This window comes from Mesoplodon bidens (assembly GCF_964165515.1).
Source record: "Mesoplodon bidens genome assembly, chromosome: 3".
NCBI lineage: Eukaryota > Metazoa > Chordata > Mammalia > Artiodactyla > Ziphiidae > Mesoplodon > Mesoplodon bidens.
Genome location: NC_138178.1, coordinates 1,153,858 through 1,181,739, shown reverse-complemented (window position 1 = coordinate 1,181,739; position 27,882 = coordinate 1,153,858). Strand labels below are relative to the sequence as shown.

Here is a 27,882-nt window from a genome sequence, read left to right as displayed (position 1 = left end):
GGCAACCTCTCCAGGTCTCCTGAATCCTCAAAGGCAGATTAAATAACATCCAGTAATCTTACTGTTGACTGTATTTTATTCTAAGTTTTTTGACAATAGCAGTACAGTCAGGATGGCACTTTGCTATAAATGTCAGAGTCTAGGTTGTGCCACTGCTCTTGAACAGTTTTTAAATGTCTTAAAAACAGAGTGACAGCAAAACTGACTTCTGTGAAAATATGTAACAGCTCAAGAGTTTGATAAGTTAAAAATAAATTACCTTAAATACATACTTAAGTATAAATAAACACAATATAAACAAATTAAATGTGAACAAAGTATATTTGTTCCACGGAATACACTGACCAAATATGAATGTACAGGTTACCTAGAAGAGTCACCTATAGTAAGACCTGAGAAAAATGAGAAGCAAATCTGGTACATTTACTATCACTCCACGTTAGATACAAACATTAAACATTAAATTAGCACCTTTCCTTTACAAAAAATTCAGGTATTTGGGTAACGACTTAACAGAAGAACGTGATTAGAGAGACGACAACAGACGAAAATTAAATTCTGGCAACAGTAACAGTTTGATAACTGATGACAATGAGCGAAGATTTTCCCACTTGCAACCGTGACTGGAGAGCTAAGCAGCAATTATACTCCAGCATTCGTAACAGGGAAATGAAGTTATTTCACACAAAAATCTGTACGTGAATGCACAGCTATATCGCTAATAGCCAAAAACTGGCAACAACCTAAATGTCCTTCAACAGTGAGTGGTTAAACAAACTGAAGTACGTTATACCACAAAACACTACTCAGTAATAAAAGAGAAACACGCCATTGACACACAGTCCCTTGGTTCTCAAAGGGAATCATGCCAAGTGAAAAAGAAGTCAATCCCAAGGAGTTACCTACTGTGATTCCATTTATATAACATTCTTGAAATGACAAAACTATACAGATTGAGCACAGATTAGTGGTTGCTGGGGCTTAGGGAAGCGTGGAAGGAGGGAGGTAACTGTGGCTACACAGTGAATAGCACAAGAAACCGTGCTGAACCGTTCTATACCCAGACCTGGGCGGGAGTCACATTAATCTACTCATGTGATACAACTGCAAGGAATGCGCGTGCGCGCGCACACACACACACACACACACACAGCATGTAAAACTGGTAAAATCTGAACAGTTAGTGATGGTGTCAACATCAATTTCCTGACTGTGACAGTGCACTATAGTTATGCAAAAGTGTTTTGTTTGTTTGTTTTTTTAAGTAGCCAGCCAAAACCAAACAGCTGGGGTGTGAAGGCTCCGATTCTCCTGCCTGCTAACAAGTACAGGTGGTGTGGTTTTGCTCTCACCGCCCTGAGTAAGAGTCATTCTTGCTGGAGGTGCTCTTCCATCACTGCTCTGCACTCTCCCCACTGGACTCCCTAACCTCCACCAACGCGTGTTTAATCACTCCCGTTCGCTCATCTAACCTCCATGGCTTTTCTCTCATTTCACTGCCATGGAATCCATGCGCATCAAAACATCCTCCAGATACATCATTCGCCTTCTAGAGAAGCTCCAGTATCAGCCAATCATGTCAATGAACTCCACACAACAACACTTTCCCACTGTTCTTGTTCCTTCATTTTTCTTTCAAGTTTTTTTTTTTAAACACTTCTAGATTTGATGCCATTTCAGAAAGAAAATCTCTGTTCAAATAATGTTTTACTATAATTCTCCTTAGAAATACAAGTCTTGGGGCTTCCCTGGTGGCGCAGTGGTTGAGAGTCCGCCTGCCAATGCAGGGGACACGGGTTCGTGCCCCGGTCCGGGAAGATCCCACATGCCGCGGAGCGGCTGGGCCCGTGAGCCATGGCCGCTGAGCCTGCGCTCCGCAACGGGAGAGGCCACAACAGCGAGAGGCCCGTGTACCGAAAAAAAAAAAAAAAAAAAATACAAGTCTTGTGTTGCTATCATTAAATTGCCATAGGTCTGAAAAATTCCCAAACCTGTTTAGTGCTATAAAATATAGCACTTTAAGAAACACTTTCAAAAGTGCCACATTTAACCTTCGCCCTTCCTTCAACTCCAAAGTCTCACTTGTCCTTATCTCCTAGAGCACAATCACTATGGTTTGGCTATAAGCCAAAATGAAGGAAAAACAGAAATATTAGGCATTACTAAACACCCTACGTAGGGCAGAAGAATCGGATTACTTGAAAAGAGTAATGCTGAAAGAATATGGTTCTTTGTGCCTAAACAGTATCATAAAACAGAAAAACAAAGTAACATTTTTTGATTACCATTTTTTGTAGGAATTGTTACAGATTTCAAGCATATTATTCTATTTAATCCTCAAGCAAATCTTTCAGAGGATAGTAAAAATGCCTGTGTTACAATTCAAAAAAGAGAGAAGTTTTAAACAATGAACCCCAGACTACAGAGTTACTGTGTGGAAGACAAACAGACCCCTGGCCCTGATGCTCCTTTTACAGTATTTTCTTTGCACCACAATGCCGCCAATGCTCCACTATCTACATAAGTGACAGCTGGTACAGGAGAGCCAATACTGAATTAGTTTAACCCCTTCAAATAAGGGATGGAATGAAATGCCCAAATACTGTTAATTTTATTAATTTTTCTCACCTTTCTGATATCCTAAAAGTATATTCTTAAATTATATTCAAATTCAGAAACAACTATTAACCATAACTATTTGCTCATTAAATCACCATTATTATTCAGCAACTACTGTGTTCAAGGAGAACATGTACCAGACCAAAAAGCAGGCTGGAAATGGTCAGATCACTCTATCTGCATCAGATTTTCAATTAATGTCACTGCCCTTAAGGAACTGGGGGAAAAAACATTTAGAAAACCTATGAGAAAACAGAACTCATCTGAAATGTCTGCAGCATATCATGTATCGCAGTCAGTTCCCAGCTCCCGGTTTTCTGCCCTCCTACCCTCTCACCCTTAACGCCCACCCTTACTCCACTGAAGCCATAATATCTCACCCACCATCCCACCTAATGAAAAACGTTTAGAAGTTCTGTGATCCCTGTTCCCGCCCCCTTAGGGTCAAAACACACACACATCCACATACCCTAATGTAAACTGTTTTAAACTACTCTTTTTAAAAACACCAGTTAAAAGTGAACTTCTCTGGTAGTTTCTGTCAAAGGAAAATCTACAAAGGTGACTTTAAGAACTACCATATGACCCAGCAATCCCTCTCCTGGGCATATACCCAGAGAAAACCATAGCTCAAAAAAACACATGCACCCCAATGTTCACTGCAGCTCTATTTACAATAGCCAGGACATGGAAGCAACCTAAATGCCCATCCACAGAGGAATGGATACAGAAGATGTGGTACATATCTACAATGGAATATTACTCAGCCATAAAAAGGAACGAAATTGGGTCATTTGTACAGACATGGATGGACCTAAAGGCTGTCATACAGAGTGCAGTCAGTCAGAAAGAGAAAAGCAAATATCGTATATTATTAACACATATATGTGGAATCTAGAAAAACGGTACAGATGAACCGGTTTGCAAGGCAGAAACAGAGACACAGATGTAGAGAACAAACGTATGGACACTGGGGGGGAAAGCAGGGTGCAGGGGGGTGTGGTGGGGGATGATGAACTGGGCGATTGGACTTGACATGTAGACACTAATATGTATAAAACAGATCACTAATAAGAACCTGCTGTATAAAAATAAATAAAATTAAAATTCAAAAAACATTAAATTTTATTTATTCAAAATTAAATTAAAATCAAAACAGTCCAATTCATGGGAATAACAAACATCAAAACGAGGACAATTATATGAAACTAATCCTTCCCATGTTTAACTTAAAAGGTGGTACCGCAGTGCTCTCTCCAGCTCGAATTAAGTCAACGGTACATAAAAATCTGTATATAGTACAGCAGTACATATACATACACCCCTACGCACTACCAATGGACTGTTAGCGCCCAACCTAAGGCCGCCCTCTCCTTTGCACTCCACGTGCTCCTGCTTCTCCTATTCGCACGGAGCGCCTCCATGTCCTCCGATGGCTCTTCACCTGTTTCGGGGCCCAAGCCGGCACCCCCCCACCCCACCCCCGCACGGCCTGCACAGTGGGGGCCTGCCGCCTTTCTGAGGCCGGCTCCTGCCACCTCCCTCTCAGAAGCTGGCGGTTGTCTGGTTTCCCCAACACAGCAAACATGCTCTCACCAGAAGGCCGTGACACCCACCCTTCTAGAATGTACTTCCTTCAGCCTATATTCACATGCCTACCTCCCCTACTGCCAACAGTTCCATCGAGCCGCCCCACTTCCCAAGATTATCTTATTTCCTCTTACTCAGCTCTGTGTTTCTGCAAGCCAGTGCTTTTCTCTAACTCATATATTATCAGTTTATTCTCTCTCTCTCTCAAGAGAGTGTGAGCTTCGTGAGGGCAGATTTAACTACCTGCAATATCCACAGTGCCTGGCACACAGGAGGTGGTCATATAATTTACGTGTACTCTACCAGTGTCTCAGGGAAATATCATGCTCCCCCAATGGTTTTCTACCTTACACATTCCACCTGTTCTATCAATAAATTCACCTTGGTGGACTTGTACTACTATACATTCTTCACTCTACAGTTTTCTGTTATCTTCTCACCTTTCACTTCTAATCAACCTTTGACTTCTAGGTGCCTGCCTATCATATCAACTAAAAGGCCTACAGTGTATAAAAATTATGTTCTACTCTTTGTAGAGTGTCTTTACTCCCCAGGACAGCCCCACCCTGGGATTCCCTGAACTCCTCGAGGGCACCAGATTTTACTGATTCTGAAGCAAACTCATCATCTTACTTGCCGCCGTCACTAATCACCAGCAATTGCAGTCCTTGACACAGCAAAGTGCAGTAATGTGAGCCAAGGAAAATGGAGAACTGTGAACTTACCTCGGTTGGTTCACTTACAGAAAACTTCTTACAATTTCTATTTATAGGGACCTCCCTGGTGGTCCAGTGGCTAAGGCTCTGCACTCCCAATGCAGGGGGCCCACGTATGAACCCTGATCAGGGAACTAGATCCCACATGCATGCTGCAACTAAGAGGCTGCATGCCACAACTAAAGACCCCGTGTGCATCAGTGAAGATCCCACGTGCCGCAACTAAGATCCGACACAGCCAAATAAATAAATGTTTATCAAGGTAGTTTGTCGTGCGTAACACTGGAGAACAAGGTAAGCGGCAGCAGGAAAAATAATTTCACAGAAGTAAAGTTTCCTCTCTAAAGACCCGAGCTTGCTACATCTCATATCCTTAGTATAGGTAATGATAATGTATACCATTAATACAGTTTTATAATACTGTTGTTACACTGCCTCAATATGTGATTTTTACTGGCACTGAAAATGCATTAAATTATGCCTCAGAGCGGGGTCCCCAACCCCCAGGCCACGGACCAGTACCGGTCCGTGGGCTGCTGTTAGGAACGGGGCCGCACAGCAGGAGGTGGGCGGCTGGTGAGGGAGCGGAGCCTCATCTGCACCCCCATCACCCCACTCCCCTGCCCTGTGGAAAAACTGTCTTCCACGAAACCAGTCCCTGGTGCCGCAAAGGTTGAGGACCGCTACCCAACAGTTTATTAACTGATAACACAGGTACTCAAGTTAATTTCTGAACACCTCAGGGTATAGATAACCACCTATTTTTATTAGAAATAGACTGTTTCAAGTTAAGTAATCTTGACTTATGCATTACCAGTCTCAAATGTTTAGGACAATCTCCATCTTAAAACTGTTATACATTTTATGACAAAAATGAGAAGTTTCCATTTAAGGAAACCACTGCTGGCAGGCAGGAGACACAGTCTTCTACAACCAAAAATAACCCATTCACATCCAGGCCAAAAGCTGAGTGCTAGTGTAAAACAGTCCACAATTACTGTAACAAATACCTGAAATTTTTTGAAAGCACTAAGACAGAAGAGACATTTGCCTAGAAAGCAGAGGTTTGTAAAAATCTTTACACACTGTACATATGACTCAAACACAGTGTTTGAATCACAGGTTATTCCAAAGTTCTCTAGTGTGAGACACTAGAGACAAAATGTCATTAAGAATTAGAAGGCGTGTGAGTGCTGACAACTCCAACTGGATCCTATTCAGCCCCAAAGTTTGTCACACTTGCTTCCAGGAGAAAATGAAGGATACCTTCCGCAGACTTAAAGGGTTCATGTTCGCTTAGTATCCAAGTTTTAACTTATAGTTCTTTAAAGTTTTAAATATATTTAAATTAAAACATTTTTAAGTGTTAAAAGACTTCAAGCTAAAGCTTCTCCCAGACTTTCTGCCACTACCATACCGTGGGATTCACCATGGGACTCCATCATTCATACAGCACAGAGCAGTGGTTGTCCAACTTTTATGTGCACCAACCTGCAAGTTAAATTTGCTGACATTCAGGTCTCAGCACCCAGAGGTTCTGACTCAGGTGGAACTGAGTGGTATTTTAAACACCCCAAGTGATTCTGGGGTAAATGGTCCCTGGACCACACTCTGAAAAACAATGGTACATGTTTCTGACCATGGAAAAAACAAAAAACAAAAAACAGAACGCTTCTCTAAAATATGATAAACATAGATTTCTCTGAAACATACTGAAGTATATTCTGAAGAACACAGAAAAACTGACAAGACTTAAAACTACTGGCAGTATATTTCATAGTATATGTTCACTTTTTGTTCAAAAAACCCTCTGCAGACCTAAATAAATGCACTGGATTTAGTCTAAGGTTAGATATTTAGTCCCCTGAGGGGAGAAGATTCATGAGAAACCAAGCATTTGAACAGTCTGCTGCTGCCCTGGGTGAGAACCACAGATGTCACTGTCATCTTTCCGACTATCCCATTTCAATTCACTCAATATCATTACTCCTTAGCACTGACTCTGAATGGCACATTTTAAAGTATCATTTTCAAACCAGCTAAGTGGCCGACCGCAGCTACCCGAGATGCCCAGTGGGAAGGCAGACAGATCGTGCGGCAGGCAGGTGCCGAACGCGCTCGAGGAGAGTCAAGGAAGTCAGTGCTCTCATCTCCGCAAGTCGACAGGAGGGTCTAGAGACAGAATGTCAGGGAGGTGACAACGCTGCGGCCACAAAGCACACAGGGGACCTGCGGGCCATTGTTAAGAACCTTCGAGAGGGTCTGCTGCCCTGAGAATAAACTGAGGAGTCAGAAGGCAGGAAAGCAGAAAAACCGGTTAGGAGGCTCAAGATTATTGCTCTGAGCAACTGAGAGGCCATAGTCTCTGCTTATCAAAATGCAGACGACTGGGAAAAGCAGGTTTGAGAGGGGAAAATGAGCAGCTCAGTTTTGGACACTACAATGTAACCATCATAAATAAAGTGTTTCCTGGGATAACAGATGTGCTAACTAACCTAGACTGGAGATTGGGAGGTCAGAGAAGCGACCTCTAAATTGAAGCCTGAAAAACAGGAAGGAATTAACGAGGCAAAGGGGAGTGGAGGAGAGACAGTATTCTAGAAAGAAACAGCACGTGTAAGTTACCCATGTGTGACAGATCTCAATTAGCTTCAGAGAACTACAGGAGGGCTAGACACAGAGAGATGCAGCAAGATGTTCACTGAAACATTTGTGCTTTACCTGAAGGGCGCTGGGGAGACAAAAGATTTTTTCATAAAGAATGAGCAAATGTGCTTTTCTTATAAGGTGATTCTGGCTGCAGTGTGGAGAATGAACTGGGGAGAGGAGGGGACAGTAGACTACTGCTTTAATTCAGGCAAGAGGGGATCACGATCCCAGCTAGAAAAAAATGAGTAAGGTTCAAGAGCTATTTCAGAGGCAAGATCTAAGCGAGTCCGCAAGTGGATACTGGGGGTAAGGGAGGGTAACAGCACTAAGAAAGTCAAGAGCGAAGCAAAGGAAAGGAAACCAAGATGCAGTTAAATGGGCAGCCAGGATACTTCACCTACACCTCAATGCTTATTCCATGACACAGTTAACCTAACACAGCATTACAAAAACATACTAACCCATGCCATATTATTTTCATTTTGAAAAATTCATTTTCACCAAAAACAAATCATCAAATTTAAGTATTAACATGTACACTCTACTTACATACTTTAAACTTAAAAGACCAGTAATGACTCTTCCCTTAACCTTAAATGGCGCTCTATATGATTTCATGACACCTTTGTTTTATAATTTTGTAAGTATCTCATCTATTAAGTAAAAACCAGTAAAGACTGTATGTTCAAAAGAACATACACTAGAATACATAGAACAAAGAATACAAAGAATAAAGAATACACAAGAATTTCTGAAATATGAAATTATTATTTCTTCCCTTTTTAAAAGTAAATCCACCAGAAAATGGTATTTGACCAATAGAGTAAGTTTAAAATATTTAATACTCAGCATCTTGAGAGTCAAAATGATTATTTCCCGACAAAGCAAAATACTATATTTAGTAGGCAACTTAAGACTTAAATTGGAAGCTGTACTGACAAGGTCACAAACTAAATCACTTTTTTACATAAACAAAAATGATTTTTAAAGTATATACCATACAGTGAAAACTTCAGGGCTTCTGTTTATAATAGTCTTGAAAAGTCTCGGCCTTATTTCTCAACTTAAACTTCATGAAGGCAGAGGAAACCATCATGCTGTTCTATCCTTCTCTATATACAGCGATGAAAATACTACACGAACACTGGAGAGAAATATTCCAAAGGTTCCCACACACACACAAAAAAGCCATACATGCTACACTTGTGGCAGGGAGAGAGCTTTGGTTACCATGCAACGGCAGGACAGACACACAGCAAACATGTGAAAGCACAAAGTAAAGCACAAAAATTCAGAAGGTTCTCCTGCACACATTTCAAGCCATTTATTTGGAAAGGACCTTGGAGATTATCAAATTCAACCTTGTTTAAAAAAGGGGAAGGAAAAAGAAAGCAGTCAAAAAATTAAATGATTTGCCCATAGTCAAAAAGCTGAGAACCAGCAAACAAAAACTACAACATCCAGACCTCAAGACTGGTGCTCTTTCACCTTACAATTTTCTCACCTAATCCTTGTTACCAAGTTAACAATGCTCTCTCTCTCTCTCCTAACATCATGCCATCCTAAAAGATACATATATCCAAACCCAAAAAAAGGAACTTCCTTACAATTAGAATCCAGTCAATATTCAAAGAGTTCTGGCTCTATGATTCAACGTTTTCTTTTTTTTACGTTTCAAATTTTACTTGGTAGTAGTTCTTTAACACGATGCTTTGACATGTGTATTAAAAACCCAAATGCCACCCAATAAGCGTCTTCTGAAATAACACTGCAGAACACAAAACAGAAGGTCCCCATATGCTTCCTGGCCTTCCTCCACTGACAGCAGTCTTAGTGATACTGAAAGGTTACATAGAGGGAATATCTAGTATGTCCAAGAAGAGACGGCTAACAAACCCAACTTAGGTACCACTCTGACCAACAAGCCTGATTTTCTCCACCTGACAGAGGATAAAGCATGATGATACACTATTCCAACATCGCAAAAATAAATTAGTGCTTTTAAGCCAGAAGACAGCTTTTTAAAAACCACACATATCCTTAATAAACATTGAGAGAAAAAATTGGAAAGGTGATAAATTATGTGATGATCTTTAAAAAGATAATAAACATTAGAATACACACATACAGAACAGTAGACAGTAGCCTTTAAAGCACTCACCTTAAGGAGTCTCCAATGATGGAAACTTACACGCACTTAAGTACTCCTCCTCTGAGAGCCTACAGTACATGCACTCAAATATCTGAGGCCAATTCTTTAATCACTGAAGATGTATTTTACTATTAAAAATAACTAATAATTCAGTGAAAATACTGGTAACTAAGGTAGGAGAAAAGTTGGCTAATATTGTTTGGTTAACACTGTTTCAGATCAAAAACAAAATGGGACTTAAGAGAAATTAAGATTGATATGTTACTATGGCTCTTGATTTTCAACAAGATGTGAATTCAACCCCAAAAGATTTCAACCGAGCCACTGCTGGACTGAAATAGTCTATGTTCTTTAAATGAGTTTACTTTTAGAAGTCATAATTTTACTGTCAAAATTTTACTGTCAAGAGCCAAAGTATGCTATGTTATAGTTGTATTTTTTTTTTGCTGATAAAAAATGATCTTCAGTTAACATTTTAGTCACTTTTAGGAATAAAATCACAACACAATGAATCACTAATTAAAAATAATTAGAGCAGTAATTCTCAAGGGTGAAAGAAATGGAGCACCACATGTGAGAATTTCTGGGAAATTCTTAATTTCAGTAAGCTTGAAAAACCTTATTGAATATTCAAATATAAGGAAATTTGGGGAAAAAAAAGACCAACAACCAAAAAAAAAAAAAAGCCCCACAAAACAACAAAAACTCACCTTATTGTCCTGCCTAAATATATCACAGAAAGTACAACTGTAAGATCTCCTTAAATAGTGGGTGGTGCATGAATTTAAAAGGATTTGAGAAACGATTTACAAAAGGAACAGTAAAAAAATTAGTAAAAGAGTCTGTAAAGTTTTAAATGTCACTATTCAAATTAAATATAGTATATTATAGTTTATCATAAGGCAACTGATAGCAGTCTAACTATCAAGGTGACTTAAAAGAACTGGTAGGGCTTCCCTGGTGGCGCAGTGGTTGACAGTCCGCCTGCCGATGCAGGGGACACGGGTTCGTGCCCCGGTCCGGGAGGATCCCACATGCCGCGGAGCGGCTGGGCCCGTGAGCCATGGCCGCTGAGCCTGCGCGTCCGGAGCCTGTGCTCCGCAACGGGAGAGGCCACAACAGTGAGAGGCCCACGTACGGCAAAAAAAAAAAAAAAGAACTGGTAATAATGTGTTGGAATTAACATACCAATTACTATACACAATTTTTTAAAAAGTTTATTTAGATAGTTTCCTGAAAATGTGAATAAACTGCTTGCTTCCTTCACTAACAGTAAAAAAGCAACTTCAATCCAACCTAAGAATTCTAGAATAGTAAATGCACCTGAAAACTCTCCGAGGTTTACTACCACTCACCCGTTTCTCACATGTACTAGATATGTAAAATGGCATGTAAGTTTAACAGTGCTGAGCACCTACATTTATACGCCAGGCCCTGATACAATTAAAATTAAAACACAGTCTCTGCCTTCTAGGAGCTTAGAGTAGGCAAACCACATATGTGAACAATTACAATTCACTGGACAGGAACTGTAAGAGAAATAGGTTCAAGGAAAGCTTCATACAATAAAAGAACTGGGATCCTGAAGGATTAAGAGGTTTGCCAAGAAAAACAAGGTGGGGTAGGAGTAGTGAGAGGACAGTTTTGGCTGTGAAAAACACATACAAGGGGGAGAAAAGTATCTGATATTCTAGGACTGGGCAAGTAGTTTCTACGCGACTGTAGTAGAGAGAAAGGAGAGGGGGGCTGAGAAAAGTTTGGACTCTTGGCCACGGTGACTCGGAAGCTTTTCAATTCTTCAAATTTTCTAGCTATGGTTTTTGTTTTGTTTTGTTTTGTTTTTGCGGTACGCGGGCCTCTCACTGCTGTGGCCTCTCCCGTTGTGGAGCACAGCCTCCGGATGTGCAGGCTCAGCGGCCATGGCTCACGGGCCAAGCCGCTCCGCGGCACGTGGGATCCTCCCAGACCGGGGCACGAACCCGCGTCCCCCGCATCGGCAGGCGGACTCTCAACCACTGCACCACCAGGGAAGCCCTCTAGCTATGTTTACAAGCAGAAACTCTATTCTGAGATGCCAACTTTCCAGCGTGAACATAACAGCAGTTTCTTTTCACCTCAGTGTCCCCTACGTATACCAAGCAGGAAGACCACCCAGGTAGGCATATGAGGAAGCAGGGAGCAAAACTCCCAGATCTGCACAGTCATGTGGCTCGTATGTAACGTGCTTAGATTTAGAGCCTCCACGAGGTCTAGGATTCCTCCTAAACACAGGAGGAAAGGAAAGGAAAAGGAATCAAGGATAACTTCCCAAGTATTAACCAAGACAGAGAATACTCAAGTTAGGAACGTCCCATGAAACATGCCTAATGACCAAAAGGTATGTGGACCCAGAAATCCAAGGAGAGGGTGCACAGCAAGGACAGAACGACGCAGAAAACACTAACGAGTCAGTGCAGACCAATGAGACTCAGAGCTCAGGACGAGCTTGTAACAGCAGCATGGAAAGCAAAGACAGCGTAATGAAGAATCAAAAAACTACCGATAAGGAGGGAGAAATCACTTCAAAGGACTCAAGTGAAAGAACGACTGGAAGGTTTTCAGTGGACTTGGCAACCAAGAGATTACTAGCAACTGCGAAAAGAGAAATCTCAATATTATAGAAAGAAGATGCCATAACACCGATGGGCTAAATTTAAATTTTAAACCCCTAAAACGTCTTAGTTGCATGAGCCACATTTCAAGCATTCAACAGGCACACGTGGCTAGTGGCTACCATACTGGAGAGCTCAGACACTGAACATTTTCAACTACACAAACGTTCTTTTGGACAGTGGCTACCTAACCTAGACTCTCCTCCCCAAATATGAACGGACAACTTCAAACAGCAAACGTATGAGAAAACCAGTAACATGGAAGAGATAAACCAAACCCAGACAGAAAACTTTCTGAGGACACATATTTGACATGGGAAAAACTAGAACATAATATAAAATCTCAAGAGTATTTCTACTGAATCAGTCATCAAATTACAATAAGTTATTTAAAAATTAAATCATCCAAAATAAAACTTTCAACAGGTGGACAAAATGAACACAGCTTTCACTATAATTATATGGCACCAGGAGAACCTGCCATGGGATTCTTCTCCCTAGAGTACAACGTACTCTCATTCAAAAAGTATCCAAACACCTTTTTATCTCTTCAAGTAAGAGACAAGAACAGAACCAAAACACATCTAACACAAACCCCAAAAGGAGAAGAGTCAGAAACAATTTTTAAAAAAGAGAGGGAGGGCTTCCCTGGTGGCGCAGTGGTTGAGAGTCCGCCTGCCGATGCAGGGGACGTGGGTTCGTGCCCTGGTCCAGGAGGATCCCACATGCCGCGGAGCGGCTGGGCCCGTGAGCCATGGCCGCTGAGCCTGCGCGTCCGGAGCCTGTGCTCCGCAACGGGAGAGGCCACAACAGTGAGAGGCCCACGTACCGCAAATAAATAAATTAATTAATTAATAATAAATAAGTGAAATCAACTATCATATTGGAAAACTTTCTCACCTGTCAGAAAACAGATCAAGTAAACATTAAGAATAAAAGGATTTCTATTACACAGTAATGTATGACAGAATTAAAGAACTTGATCTAAACAGTTCTTTGTACCGAAGAGAAAAATACATTATTTTCAAACACCTCAAAAATATGTGCTGTAATTAAAGTATTCTGAGATAATGAGAAAAAAATCTTAATTCCAAAAGGCCAATAAAATTAGAATAACAAAAAACCAAATAATAATTTTTAAAATGCCAATTTACAACATTCATTTAGAAATTTGGAGACACTTCTAAATACTCCTGGACTTACAAAAAAAAAAAAAAGGAAAATCAAAACTGAAATCACCTTTAGGCCTGAATTAAAATGAAATCACTCTATAAGTCTACATTAAAATCTATGTAATATGACCAAAGCAGCAAAGTTCAGAAAATTTACATGTCAATCCATTCTACATTATCAAAGTAGGAACCAGAAGTTTCTATATTAGTGAAATTTTGATACGGTTCCCAAACAAGATTGTAAGAGCAATAAAGAGGTCACCCAATGACAAATACATGTCCAAACCTATCTATCTAGATTTGACACCAGAAATCTGTTTTTCCCTCAAAATATGCATATCAACTGCAATCCTCTTTAAATTCTACTTCTACCATCTTAATCCAAATCCTCATCACCTCAAATCTATAGTACAACAAGCAGTGCTAACAATACACGGCTTTATATAATCAAAGGTTGGCTAACGTGCCCCACATCAGCACACAAAAGGACAACCTCAAAGCCCAACTATACAGCGTGCCCATGTGCAAGGACACAAGGGGAAGTCATGAATAGTGTGTCATCCCCTGAGCTAATCACGACATGGTGCCCGCAAAAGTCCAACTCAACAGCAAGCAGGAAGACCCCACCAGTAGTTCTCCTGCTCTAAGGAGACCTTACTTAATGAAAACGAAAATCAACTAATACATAAACTAAACAGTAATTCCTTATCTCTGCACTAAAAATAACAGTTTGACATTTAAATACTAAAATGAGTGCTACATTTTAAAACCTGTTCTTCCCAAGAATCAAGAACACCCCTAAATTATGAGAGTCAGTATCAGGGACTCACCCAACTCCTTGTCAAGGTAATAATAAAACAATCTAGCCCAAATCAAATTGACGAGGGAATCTGGAGGGACCGAGTGCCTTGGGTCTACTTCTGCAAAATAATCAACACTGACATTTAAGTTACGTTACAAAGGAACTACCATAATTACACAAAAATACAAAACTGAGGCTGGTCTACAGCTTTAGACACTACAGCCTTGTGACTTAACCCTTAAGAATATTCTTTATAACTTAAATGTCCCATGATAAATGAGACTCATCTCTATGCATAGAGTATTAAATATAAATACTTTAAAACACTGATAGGAGCCAACAGGCAGCAGGAACACATCGTCACAGAAAAGGCTGTGGGACAGGAGAGAACACCACTTCTAACAGCCTATCTTACTGTGTTCCAACTCCCATGTTTTCCCCAGGGCTTCAATAAATGTTTTCATAAACCACCAGCACATACTTTTATGAAGTTGGAAGAGGCTGGAAACTTATTCTTCACAAATGCATTATTAAATGCAGAAATATTTACCATGATCTTCTCATCTGAGCCAAAATATTCCAAAATAACATCTATTACTCGTATTGCTTTTTGGCTACCACAAAGGACTAGTTCTACGGGTACAGTACAGGTCAAAACCCTTCAGAAGATGCCAACACAATGCCATGCTCTTCGGGCACACCGCCATACAATTCAGAAGTAATCAGAGATTAAACCAAAAGACTAGCACTATCTAAATACATCAAACACGCTCATCCTAAGTTTCCTTCAAAATGCAATTACAGTTGACCCTTGACCAACACAGGTTGGAATTGCATTGGTCCACTTACAGGCAGATTTCTTCCCCAATATACACATTTCACAGCACTACATGAGCTGAAGTTAGTTGAATCTGAAGCGCAGAACGGCGGGTAAGGACGCTTGACTGTAAAGTCATACACAGAACGGCGACGGGGGAGGGGGCTGGCTGGCACCCTAACCCCACATCGTCCGACGGCCCGCTCTACTTCTCAGGGCCAGCTGCAAGAAGACGGTTTGCTAGCACCTGAGGTCGGCCTGAGCGCGCCAACTCGGGTCAAGGCCCTGTGTTCCGAAGAAACAAAAACCAAATGAAGCCTAGCACTGGGCTGTCTCAGGAAAGCCGGACTGCACGGGAATGGGGGTGTGTGTGCCAGAAACACTTGATCTAAGTAAGAGCGGCAGCTTCAGATACGACCCAAACATGTCCTGCTGGCCTGGCCAGCTGCTCATACTGGTGAAAAACTCCTCTCCTTCCCAGCTAACTGAGCTATTTAATGCGTAACTGTATACAAATTATACTATTATCTGTGCATCAGAAAAGAAGGTGACAGAGAAGAAAGTTCTCTGAAACTCAAGAAAGCACACAGTATGATCTGGCAAACCACCACTCTGACTTCTAGACCCCTAACAAGAAAATTCACACCCCTTCATGTCCATCTCAGCGCTCCTCCTCTTGTGCGTACTCCCCCCTAGGTCTACAGTCTGCATGTATCTAAATTAAACCAGTGTTTATTTAAAAATTCAGTTTTCTAGTCTCCCCTCCCCACCCGCCCCCCACTGCTCTAACTGATGATAATTCAGATGGAGTCAGGAACTTGTAGCTCTAAAAGCTTCCTAGGTGATTTGAATAGACAGCCAAATTTGGGGTAATTACCCGAAATGTGTGTTTTGGTTTACCCGTCCATCAATCCTAAAACCCTCTCCACTGCAGAGCTCTGGATGAGCAGGTAACAAGCTAGCACGGCCCTGCAGCCCCTGCACGTAACTCTCACCGATCAGACTCCTCACCTGGCAAGTGAAATACCCAGGATGGTCCTTCCTAAGGAAGAAGGAAGAAAGAAGCAGTAGCTTGAGACTGGGGCTGCTGGTCTGACACCAACTCCTCATCAGTCACAGGAATAAGAATAAACATAATAATGTACTATGTCACAGGCTGAGCACTTGGCTAGATGCTTCACAAGTGTTCCAAGGTTTGTAATTTTCATTCAATCCCACAACAATCCTAGGGAGTGGACACAAAAACACAGAGCGAGTGACATGCCTGAAGTCAGCACCCAGCTACACGTTTTCAGCGACTGGACTAAAACACAAATCTAACTGAAAGATGGCTCCACCCACTGGTTAAGGGTAAGAGATAAGTATTCACATTCTCTGAGCACTAACTAAAAGTATGCCTGGTCAGTCCTCTCAGATTGATACTGCCAACACCAAGTGTCTACTGAATCCACTGTGAAAATATACTAAAGATGAGGCAAATAACCCCATAATATGAAACCATTTTTAATAAAAACTGCAAAGGCTATGTATAGGATCCTTCTCATATGTTATGGCACAAAAATAAGTCCTATGAAAACTACCGACAGGATCTGAGGCGATTTCATTTTCCCCCTTCTCTACATTTTCTAGTTTTTCTATAACAAATTCGTATTAACAAAGAAAAATTGTAGTACAAGCAGCACTATACTGTTCAAGGGCCCATTAACTCCAACTCTGCCTGGCATAAAGATGCTGTTTCAGAAATCAAGCGGATAAAAAATTTCTTTAGAAAAACAAGAAAACATGTTAAGCTAAATAGGTCAACAGGGTGATCATATCCTCCAGAACTGTACTGTCCAATTCAGTAGCCACTAACCACATGTGGCAAGTAGGCACAAGAAATGTGGCCAGTCCCAACTGAAATATGCTATAAGCGTAAAATACCAGATTTCAAAGACTTTGCCCAAAAAAAGGATTATAAAAAAAAATCTTAATAGTTTTTAAAACATCCAGTGCATGCTGAAATGAGAATATTTTGGATACGTCAGGTTATATAAAATATACTAAAGCTCACTTCTACTTCAATGGCGCTACTAGAAAACTCGCCTTTGTGGCTCACTTTGTTTCTACTGGGCAGTGCTGCTCTAAGACCCTGTCACTCCCGTGCAGCCAACAACATGGCAACATCTGGGATCTTGTTAAGAAGGCAGACCCTCGGGCCCTACCCCAGAACTGCTGAACTAGAAAGTGCATTTCAGCAAGACCCCCAGATGCTCAGCATACACAAGCACGTTTGAGGAGCCCTATTCCAGAAAACCAGTTTCATTTCCCTTTCAATCTTAACAATCCCAATAGTGTTTCATCCACCCATTTACTAAAACCTGCCAAGGTGTCAGGCACTGTTCCAGGCAACAGGGATACAAGGGGATAAAATCACCCACAAATTTACTCCCTGTTCTGGTGGAGGATGTTCCAGAGGACAAGCAAAACTGTCAGTCCTGCTATAACATTCTTTTTCAAAAAATGCAAATTTGTTTGAGCACTATTGGTTTATCAGGAAACTACCTGAGCATGACACAAGATTTCCCCACTTACCTACAAGCAACTTCACCTGGGAGAAACACGAGCTGCACCCAGCTGGACCAAGCTACACGGGGATTCACGGCACAGACACAGACGCCTCTAATACCTGCCAGCTACCCCAGCTCAGCGTCCGAGTCACGGGTCACATCCATTCACAGTCGGTGACAATGTTCAAAGGGTTATTTCAGATAACCCTCCTTCCATCACTTCACAGTAACTCACAAACTGCAGCCCTTCCACAAGCTGCTAACTTCAGGTCTTCGTCAAAGTAAAATGCCGTATCTACTGCATCGTTAGTGTACTCCATGACCGTTTAACAAAGTTGTGCAAGATCTTTGCAAGGCTCCCCCTCTTCCTAACATGCCGCCGACAGTGTTCTTGGAGTCCTGTGCCCCACCCACGTCCCCCCCATAAACCCTGGGGTGCACTCTGCATGGCACGGTAACTTCCAGGAACACGTGCTGTAACACAATGACAAGAAGGCGGTAACATCAGGTCACCTAAGTACAAAGAAGGAACAAAGCAGTGGGAAGGATAGGCGATGATAGGACGGTTGTCTGAGTGACTGGAATGGCAGGTAAGGCCTCTGGGAGAGGGTGGCACTTCAGCGGACACCCTACTGGAGAGACGGCACCAGGGGGACATACAGAAAGATGAACATCCCAGAAGCGAGGAGCATGATGTGCAGAGCTCGAGACAAGAACAAACCCGCCGCAGGGCCAATATGGACAGAGCAGCACAAACGAGGGGAAGAGGCCAAAAAAGTACCCAGACACCAGGTTACACAGGGCTTATTACAGGCCTCGCTAAGTAACACAGTCAAGGGTGGGTCTCGAGCGTGACAGTGATGTAAGCTGTCATTTTAACTGGACTAGTCTGGCTACGTGCTGTGTGAAGCATAAAAGATGTGGGACACCATTCAAGAGGTCCTGCAGAGCCCAGATAGGAGGAGGAGGGAACAACAGTTTTACTTTAAGTACAGACAGTCCCAGAATCACCATGTTTCGACTTAGGATCTGCTGACCTTACAATGGTGTGGAAGCCAACAGGCAGGCAGTGGGAACCACACTTGTAATTGTGAATTCTGCTCTTCTCCCAGGCGAGCGACATGCAGTAGGACAAGCCTTCAGGATCGGAGCTCCCAGTCAGCCACGTGACCAGAAGGCAAACCACCCTTACGCTTAGAGCCATTCTGCTTTTCACCCTCAGTACAGCAGTCAGTAAGTTACACGCGACATTCAACACTTTACTGTAAAGCAGGCTTTGTTAGACGATTTTACCCAAAATGATTTTGCTCATTTAAGTGTTCTGAGCACATTTAAGGTAGGTTACACGTATTAAATGCATTTCCAACTTACGATATTTTCAACTTTTGATGGGTTTATCGAGATGTAACCCCACTGTAAGTCCAGGAAGATCTGTACTAAGTGGTTACAGCTGGAGTACAACTTTAAGGTAGAGATAAGGTTTTATGTGTAGCAAAAAGACTTGCTTTCTACTTTCAACAATTAATTGTAGGCTAAATAATTAGATTATATGTCATCAGTAAAACAGGAATAATCCTGACCAGCCTAATTCAATGGGTTATGGGACCAGGTGAAAAACAATGTAAAAGGTCTTTCAAGATTACGAAGCATCATGTAAATCATAAAAAGGAGAGTCTTCATAGGATATATTTTCAAGCCCTAAATAACTGGTTTTGAAATGACTGACGAACAATATCTCCAGTTTTTAGCACAGGGTCGCAGAAGCAGAGTCCAGGTACAGATGTGGTCCCAGGTACAGAATCTCTACCAAGATACCCCAGCTCATTGCTAGCTCCACTCTTTCCAGCATCAAAACAAAATGGTTCACTACGTAAATCAAAACCATTCTGCACAACAGAATAAGACAAACAGAGCCTCAACAGGAAGACAACCTAGAATATATAAATTTTCTGTGAATTATGGACCAGAAATCCTAAGTGTGTTACACCAAGAACTTTAAATACATCTTGCACAACTAAAACAGTTCAACTGAGACTGCCTTAAAAGATCAAAGTAAACCATTCCAAAATATTTGATTGTGAAATTGAAATCCATTATATCATAAATACATAATAACCACTTTTTTAAGAATAACAACAGGTTAAAATGTCATGACGAGACAAATGACATGGTATGTGTTCAAACACACACACAAATGTTTAGAGCATGTATCTCCTAAAATTAAGGAATACTGAAGAGTTGAAATATTACAACTGTTTATCCACCAACCCTACTCTGTTCTTCTTGAAATGGAATACCTATTTCCTGTGGTCTTTTTTAACTAACCTATGGAAACCCAATGCAAACCTATCTGCCTACTTTATTACCTTACTATATATACACTGGACCAATAAAAATAGGTAATAGTTATCTATTTTCACTAGACAGAAAAACAATTCAAGTATCAGTAAATTTTAGATTCTGTACGAAATTTCCAAGTTGCTCTGAAAACAAGTCTCCGTATACGAGGGCTTAACTTGAGAAAAATGGCTTCTTCCTAGTAAAATTGGCAAGCTTTTCCATTAAAACTTATTTTTAAAAGTACACTAACATGATCATCTGGTCTAGAACCCCCCCCACACACACACACACACTCAATGCCCTGATGTTGATACCCTACTATAATTCGTTAAGATGTATCTGGAGCATTAAGATACAAGTAATGTCATCTTTATACTAATTTGTAATACAGTAAACACCCACCAAATAAAGTTCAAATATGCCTGAATGTTTCATCTCCAACAGTGTACACAAGTTACCAGAGTAGAGAGGACTAATTTCTAGACTAATCTGTCACTATGGGTTCCTTTCATAAAAGTAAATCTTCACTCATCTATAAACTGTAATACAGGGATACTATCTGTACTATCTACCTTCCAAGGTCAATGAGGATCAAATGAGACTGTTCATTTTTATAGTACTTTCTAACATTACAAACGCACAGCATATTTTGTTTTATTCCAAATGTAAAGTTATATGAATAACTGTAAGACCATACTGTGCAGTTATCAGTCTATTATTTAATGGGAACATACTAAAACATTACTAAATTATACTTTAAAAACTATAAAAACACCAATTATCCCCAACTACTCCCTACTGAACAATTCCTTCAAATGTTACAGTAACTGTCATTTGACAATTGTATTAAATACATTTCCAAATTTCTCCAGATATAGCTAAATGACAAAACATAAATAAATAAAAGCTTTCATTATGCAGCTAAAAACTTTAAAATCTTTAGAAATGTAACCACTAAGGGCAATTTTTCCTTTGTACTCAAAGGTATTTGAATGCTAACTAAAAAGCTATGCAAGATCACTGCTAAGTCCCACAAATCAGGGAACCAATAAAGAATATTTTTCAATTAACCAACTGAGCTAAGTTATATCCCCCCAAAAGATGTTTCTAACAAGTATGTTTCTGACAGTTAATTCTTAGAGGGATGATGAGAAAAATGGGACAACCCCTACCCAAGAGGCTGAAGTTTTGTGGAACAGCTTTACAGAATCCTTGAAAAGATACCCTTCATTCCTAAACTCATTTGTACTATCAACATTCTTAAAGTTACTTGGTAAAATTATCCTCAGAACTAGTTTCGTTAAAGAAAAACATACTTTATCGAAATGGAAAGAGTTTTAGAATTCCACAGAAGTACAAGTTCAACCAGTATTGTATGTCATACTTCTGAGGTGGGGGAATGTCAGCTGCACCTTTAAAGACATGTCTAAGCTATAAAAACAAATCCAGTGTACCTTAAGATTCTTGTTTTTGGTTATTTTTAAACAAAAGATATTTTGCAGACAGATCAGGGGATATATAAAAATAACTTATTCCACCAAGTTAAACAACCTTCTAGGTAAGTTGTAATGTCACATAATTTCCCTTAATTACGACAGATAATCTACATTCCCTTTCATAAATCCTACGGGATAAAAACCTCTAATTCTTTTAACTGCACATACTAAGCTGGAATAAATCCTTTTTAGCTGCAGATTTCTGAGAGTGACGATCCTCCTCAATCCCTGCTTTCTGATTTATGATATACCTTAAAGTCATTTTATATATTACTCTGAATTGGCACTTTTCAAGGAAATCCAAGGTGCCACGGAAGAAATCTAGTGAATTACTGAAAGAAAAATATGCTGTGATGTGGACAGATGCCAGTAAAGCCCCATTTTGCGGGGGGGAGGATACACACATCCTTAAACTAGGTACTTATAAAAATTATTAGATTTTTTAAATCCTAAAATAAATATCAATTTGAAATTAGTTAAATAAATATAGTAACCGGTTCTTACATTAAGTTGTTACTTACAAATGGTGAGTGCACAGATAATCCAACTCACTTGCATTTCACTTTGGATAATGATTTTGACTGTTATGTGGACACTTATCTAAATATATTTGAATTTTTTTTTTTTTTTTTTTTTTTTGCGGTACGCGGGCCTCTCTCTCACTGTTGTGGCCTCTCCCGCTGCGGAGCACAGGCTCCGGACACGCAGGCTCAGCGGCCATGGCTCACGGCCCAGCCGCTCCACAGCATGTGGGATCTTCCCGGACCGGGGCACAAAGCCGCGTCCCCTGCATCGGCAGGCAGACTCTCAACCACTGCGCCACCAGGGAAGCCCTGAATTCATATTTATTTAAAGATAAAAATCTCAGGGAATAAAAACGCCTGTAATAAAACTACATATTCCCTTTAAAATCTGTTTCAAACTCTCATTAGCAAGGAAAAAAAAAACACACCTGGAGTCAAAGTATAATGACTAAATATATCAGTGTTAACTGAGGGAAGAATCACCACTTCACATCTTTAAAACACAGAATTAGGGCTTCCCTGGTGGCGCAGTGGTTGAGAGTCCGCCTGCCGATACAGGGGACACGGGTTCGTGCCCCGGTCCGGGAAGATCCCACATGCCGCGGGGCGGCTGGGCCCGTGAGCCATGGCCGCTGAGCCTGTGCGTCCGGAGCCTGTGCTCCGCAACGGGAGAGGCCACAGCAGTGAGAGGCCCGCGTACCGCAAAAAAAAAAAAAAAAAAGACAAAAAACCACAGAATTAACATCAAAGATGCACTCTGAGCTCAAGAATGTAGAGATGCACTCTGAGCTCAAGAATGTAGATCTGATTTTATGATATTCATTATTATTCCTACCTAGTGTAAAGTAATATGGTAGCCAGGTATATGAGAGACGATACAGTCAGGGATGAAGTTAGTATTAGTTAAAAGGCTCCAGAGAAAGAAGAGCAAACAGCTACAAAAGCAAATCAGAAAGTGGGGTTTAACTGAGCAAGTGACTAGATCAGAAAAATAAGTTTCTTTACAAATGGAGCTAAAGAACCATCAGCAAGCAGATACAAATAAAAAGGAAACTAAAAGCAAACAAGAAATATCTGGACTACACGCAGGAAGGAAAACTAAAATCAAAATGAAGAAAGAAAAAGTACAGAAAAAGCAAGCAGCTAGACCACCACCACCAGCACTCCAGAGTCAGCGCCTTTTAAGAATAGCTGCAAGGCCAGGATCACATCTTAGCATTACTTCCAGGAATACCACACAACTGCTGACACACAGCAGATGCCCAATGTTTGCTGAATGAATGAGCAACAAAATGTTCTTGGGATTATTTCACCTGTAAAAGAATTTACCAGGCATGGTTCACTGTAAATGTATGAAAGCATTTAAAGAAGTTTCCTAGAGTACTTAAAATGACCTCCTTCCTGGATCTGGGGATACATGACAGATTAATCAGATCATAATCACTAAAAGAGAACCTGGGATACTTATCCATAAGGAGATGAGGTGTCACATCCTACTTAGTCACAGTCACTAAAATTTTAAAGATAAAGCAAAATACAGTGCAAACAGTACTGCCTTCTAAGAGCTAACATTTGAAATGAAATCCACTACAGAAGAGTGGTTGGTAATAGAATCATCTTGACTACACATACAGTATGAAAATTTACCCACAAAATTAAAAACGTTAATAGTTTAAGTAATTCTGTCCAAGAACTTGTAACACTAAATAACCAAACCCATCTGCTGTTACTTACAAACAAATATATAGGTTATCTGTGTAAGTAGCACAAAGCTATACTATATTTAATGGAGAACTATATTCCCCTCCTGTTCAATAACCATACAAATATTCCATCTCAATGCAATCTTCTGATCATTATTAACTTCCTCAACCCAGTAATTATATACAGAGGAAGCCAATGTTTCTCTGTATCTCATCGTACTGAGTATAGCTGACTTCTACCCTAGGAGGCAAAAAAGAGAACCAAAAGATGCAGGATTTTTTTTTTTAAGCAAAATATTGAGAAGCTAGTTGAAAATCAGACAGAAAGCCATGTGAGACTCTACCGAGTTTCCTTAGAAGTTTATAAAAGCACAATCAATAGGGTATATTTATTTCAAACACGTTATCTATTAAGCAATTTAAGATCTTATAGCAGGGAAAAATAGAGATTAACTGCCTCAGCGAAATTGGTTTATCCCTCAATGCATCCCTTAGACATGAAATCTGATTGTTTTGGTAAATTCTGGCCACATTAAATCTGAAAACAGTGAAGAGTTTAACTTTTTTTCTCAGCCTTCCACCTACCACAAAGAACTTGAGGCAAAGGAACAGCTGAAGGGTAACACCACTGAGGCTAACTTTTAACAAGGTGAATATATGAATAAATATAGAAATTACATTAATAAGATCCTAGGAAACAGGAGAAATCTCATTTAAATGTTCACAGCAAAAACTTAAGAAAAATTTTCTGAATCACAAATGATTTTTTTAAGCTGTGAACTGTCTCAAAATACCTACTAAATTTTTAAATTCGTACTTTACCATTAGGAGACACGGCTGAACTCCTTAAAAAAAAAAAAATTCAAGCAGAAACAAGGACCTCAAGATAAACCGAGCCAAATAAGCCGAAATCTTTACTTGAAGAGGTGAAAGTTCCTTTCCTGGAAAAACGTCCTGCATCTCCCTCACCATTAATAAAGTACTGGTAGGCTACATTCATAAATGCATTCTCTGATTATCGGCCACTGGAGTCCAGTGTTGGACGCTCAGGTCAGCATCTGGTATCTCCACATCACTTGTTTGGGAGTCAAATAAAGTAATACAAATGAAGTATTCTGAGGACATACCCATACAGTAACGTCTGCAAGCTGGAAACATGACTGACACCTTTTGTTTTATACAGAATTGTCATGGAAAACAAACATGCGCAAGTTTCCACAACGAAGCTACTCACCGCCGTCCCTCTCTCTGACCCTGTGAATATGCGCACTTCTGGCCTTACTGTGACCCGTGCCGTCGCTGTATCTGTTTTCAGGGCTGTCAGATCTCCGCAGCATTTTATTTGGCGGTGAAGGATCTGCGGCGTCTCGCATTTTTTCATGTCTGTGATCACCGCTACTGGGGTGACTCTTCGATGAATACTTAAGTGCCTGTAAAACATCACCCCCCAAAAAAGAAGAGAGTTAAAACATTGAGCTCAACTTTCTGGGTTACTTGTATCGTAAAACTTGGCATGTTAACTTCTTTCAGTTTTATGAATTTGTATCAAGAAAATTAAAATTTCCTTTTCCAATTCTGCCTTTAAGTTATTCAGACAAGACCTAAATGACTAAGAGTTACTGCAAGGCTCCTCACACAAATCAAAATACCACGTTCAAAAAAAAAAGATCCACTCCACCAATTATCTTGTAAAGACAAGAAATCAGACACTTTGGTAAATTAACTCAATAAATTTTTCTTGGAATTAGAAAGTTTAATCTAAAGGAGAGTACTACCGTCATCCCGTTTCTGCTCTGCAACCGCTAGGCTAGACACAAAATATAAGCAAGCATGCACAGGTTTCTGCAATCCAACAAAACAAAAGCATCACTTTCTCCAATTCTTGGATTCACGCATGTAAGGCATTTGAGACCTGACTTCACTGCTCTTGCAGGTGCGGGAAATAATTTTAAGAGGCATAAAGAAACGCTGGCTGATACTTCCGACCTATCACGGCGGAACTTAATGGAACTCCCTCGAATAACGTATCTGAGACAACCACGACATGGCAGTCTTTCAAAGTGCATCATCAATTATGCTTTGGAGGGCCCGGCTCAACAGGGTTTGACCTCTGACTTATGCAAACTAATGAACACTGTTTTTCACATCAGGGGACCTAGGGTTTTTAACTTGGGCTTTTAACAAATCATGCTGGCCAGTAACACTACCGTCAGCTTAGAAACCTGCTCTCCTACCCGGTAAGGGATCACACTCAGAAAGTATTTCCTTCTAGTGTCATCTGAGCGCTGCCAACCATGTCTGAGACCCGCCCCACCGCCGGAACCAGGGGCCACTTCTACCAGGACTTTTTTTTTTTTTTTTTTTTTTTAATTACAGGTTTACGTGCAGCCGCCACAGGCACACACTAGAAGCACCTTCCTTACTTAGAGTGGCTGCCCCAGCACCCAAAGACCTCAACTCCGGCAGGAACAAAAGCGCCATCTTCCACTAGCAATGCACTTAGCCGCCCCGAAAACAAACTGCGAAGGGAGAGCGCTCCACCGCGCGCCCAGGAGTCGCAAACCCCTCGGCAGCCTCACCCCGGCCTCGCGTCTACTCTGGACACCTTTCCGGCAACTTCCTGTCGCCCCGCTACAAAGGAGTGTGGCTCCAGAGGCCCCCGCGCCTCGCCCCACCGAGTCCTCCCGCCCAGAGGCCCGAGTCCGGCCCCGCCCGGCCGAGAAGGGCTCCGCTCGCCACGCGGAGCTGCGCTTCCTCCAGTCACCTGTCAAGATGAGCGCCCACACCTCGCCGGCGAGCGCCGCGGGGGCCAAGCGCAGGCTGCGGGCGCCGCGGAGCCTTGGCCCCGAAGGGCCTGCAGCGGCTCGCGAAGCCTGCGCTCGAGTAGCGGCTCCTCCCTCCCCGCCGGCCCCGCCGCCCCGCCGGCCCTGCCGGCCCCTCCGGCCCGCGCCCGACCCGCGGGTACCTGGTAAGGCTGCGCGTCCCCCCGCCGGTCGTGACAGCTGGAAAACAGGAAGAGAGGCGGCCTGAGGCCGGGGGCCCCAGCGCCCCCCCCCGCGGAGCCCGCGGAGCCCGCCCGCGCGCACACGCACACTCGCGCCCGCCGCCGCCCGCCGCCCGCCCGCCCGCGCGGCCGCTCCCCCTCCCGGCTGCTCCGGATCAGGGTTAACAACAAAAATGGCGGCGCGGCCGGCCCAGATAAGGAGCAGCCGCCCCCCCGCCGCCCGCCCCGCCGCCCCCAAAACGAAAAGACGATTTACCCATCACTGAGTCTCTGCTGTTTCCTCGCATACATTACCATCAATGCCCGGCCTGTGAGCGTGTGTCGGGGACGGGGAGCGGCCGCGGAGCCGGGCGGCGGGCGGGCGCGCAGGCGGCGGGCGGTGCAGGGCCCGGCGCGCCCTCGGCGACGCTCAGCACCTCCCCGTCACTGGCGCCGGCGCTCCCGGGCCATCCCCTCCGTCCGCACCACGCTCACGCTCAGCTCGGCTCGGCTCAGGCCGGGCAGCGGCGAACCGGGGAAGGGGGCACCAAGACGCGTCCGGCTCGGCCCCGCGCGCAGCGACTGCCTCCTCCGCTTTCACCTCCCCTCCTCCCCCCGCCGCCGCCGCCGCCGGGTCCTCCTCCGCCGCCGCCGCCTCCTCCTCCTCCTCCTCCTGCCGCCGCCGCCGCCGCCGCTGGTGCCGCCGCTGCCGCTCCACCAACTACATCCGGGCAACTCGGCCGCTGCGGCCTTCGGAAACCCTCGGCACTTTCCGCCGCGCCCCTCCTCTCCCACCCTCGCGCGCTCCGGAACGCCGCCTTCGGCAAACCTCGGCTTGCCGCGGCCCTCCTCTTCCTCCGCGGCCTGGCTCGCCTCCTCGCGACCCGTCCGCTCTTTCCGGTTGCCGCTGCGGGCCCGCACGCGCGCGTCCGGCCGCCGCCCTTCCACTTTAGGGGTAGTCCGGCTCGGGGAGCCGCCCGAGGCTGGTCCCGGGGGCCCCGGGGCGCGCGGGGCGGGCGGTGCCTTCGGGAAGAGGCCGGTGGGGCGCGCGAGGAGCCATCGCGGACTTAATAAGGGCGGCTGCGCTGCTGCGCGTGCGCCCGGCGGCGCGGGGCGGGG

The 27,882-nt window shown here is 42.6% G+C and overlaps 1 protein-coding gene across 2 annotated transcripts in view; it reads right to left on the bottom strand.

Moving 5' to 3' along the window:
* WAC (WW domain containing adaptor with coiled-coil) overlaps positions 1-27,857 on the bottom strand; it is an 85,085-nt gene extending 57,228 nt beyond the window's left edge. The window contains exons 1-3 of one of the 2 annotated variants that reach the window (XM_081226949.1): positions 27,593-27,857; positions 26,746-26,782; positions 25,015-25,210 (exon numbers count right to left, since the gene is read on the bottom strand). In XM_081226949.1, coding sequence (XP_081083075.1) covers positions 25,015-25,153 — 139 coding nt within the window. In that variant the 5' untranslated portion in view covers positions 25,154-25,210; positions 26,746-26,782; positions 27,593-27,857. Of the gene's footprint in view, positions 1-25,014; positions 25,211-26,745; positions 26,783-27,040; positions 27,437-27,592 lie in introns of those variants that run through there. The other variant, XM_081226948.1, reaches the window with a different exon arrangement.
* Positions 27,858-27,882: the final 25 nt, after the last annotated feature.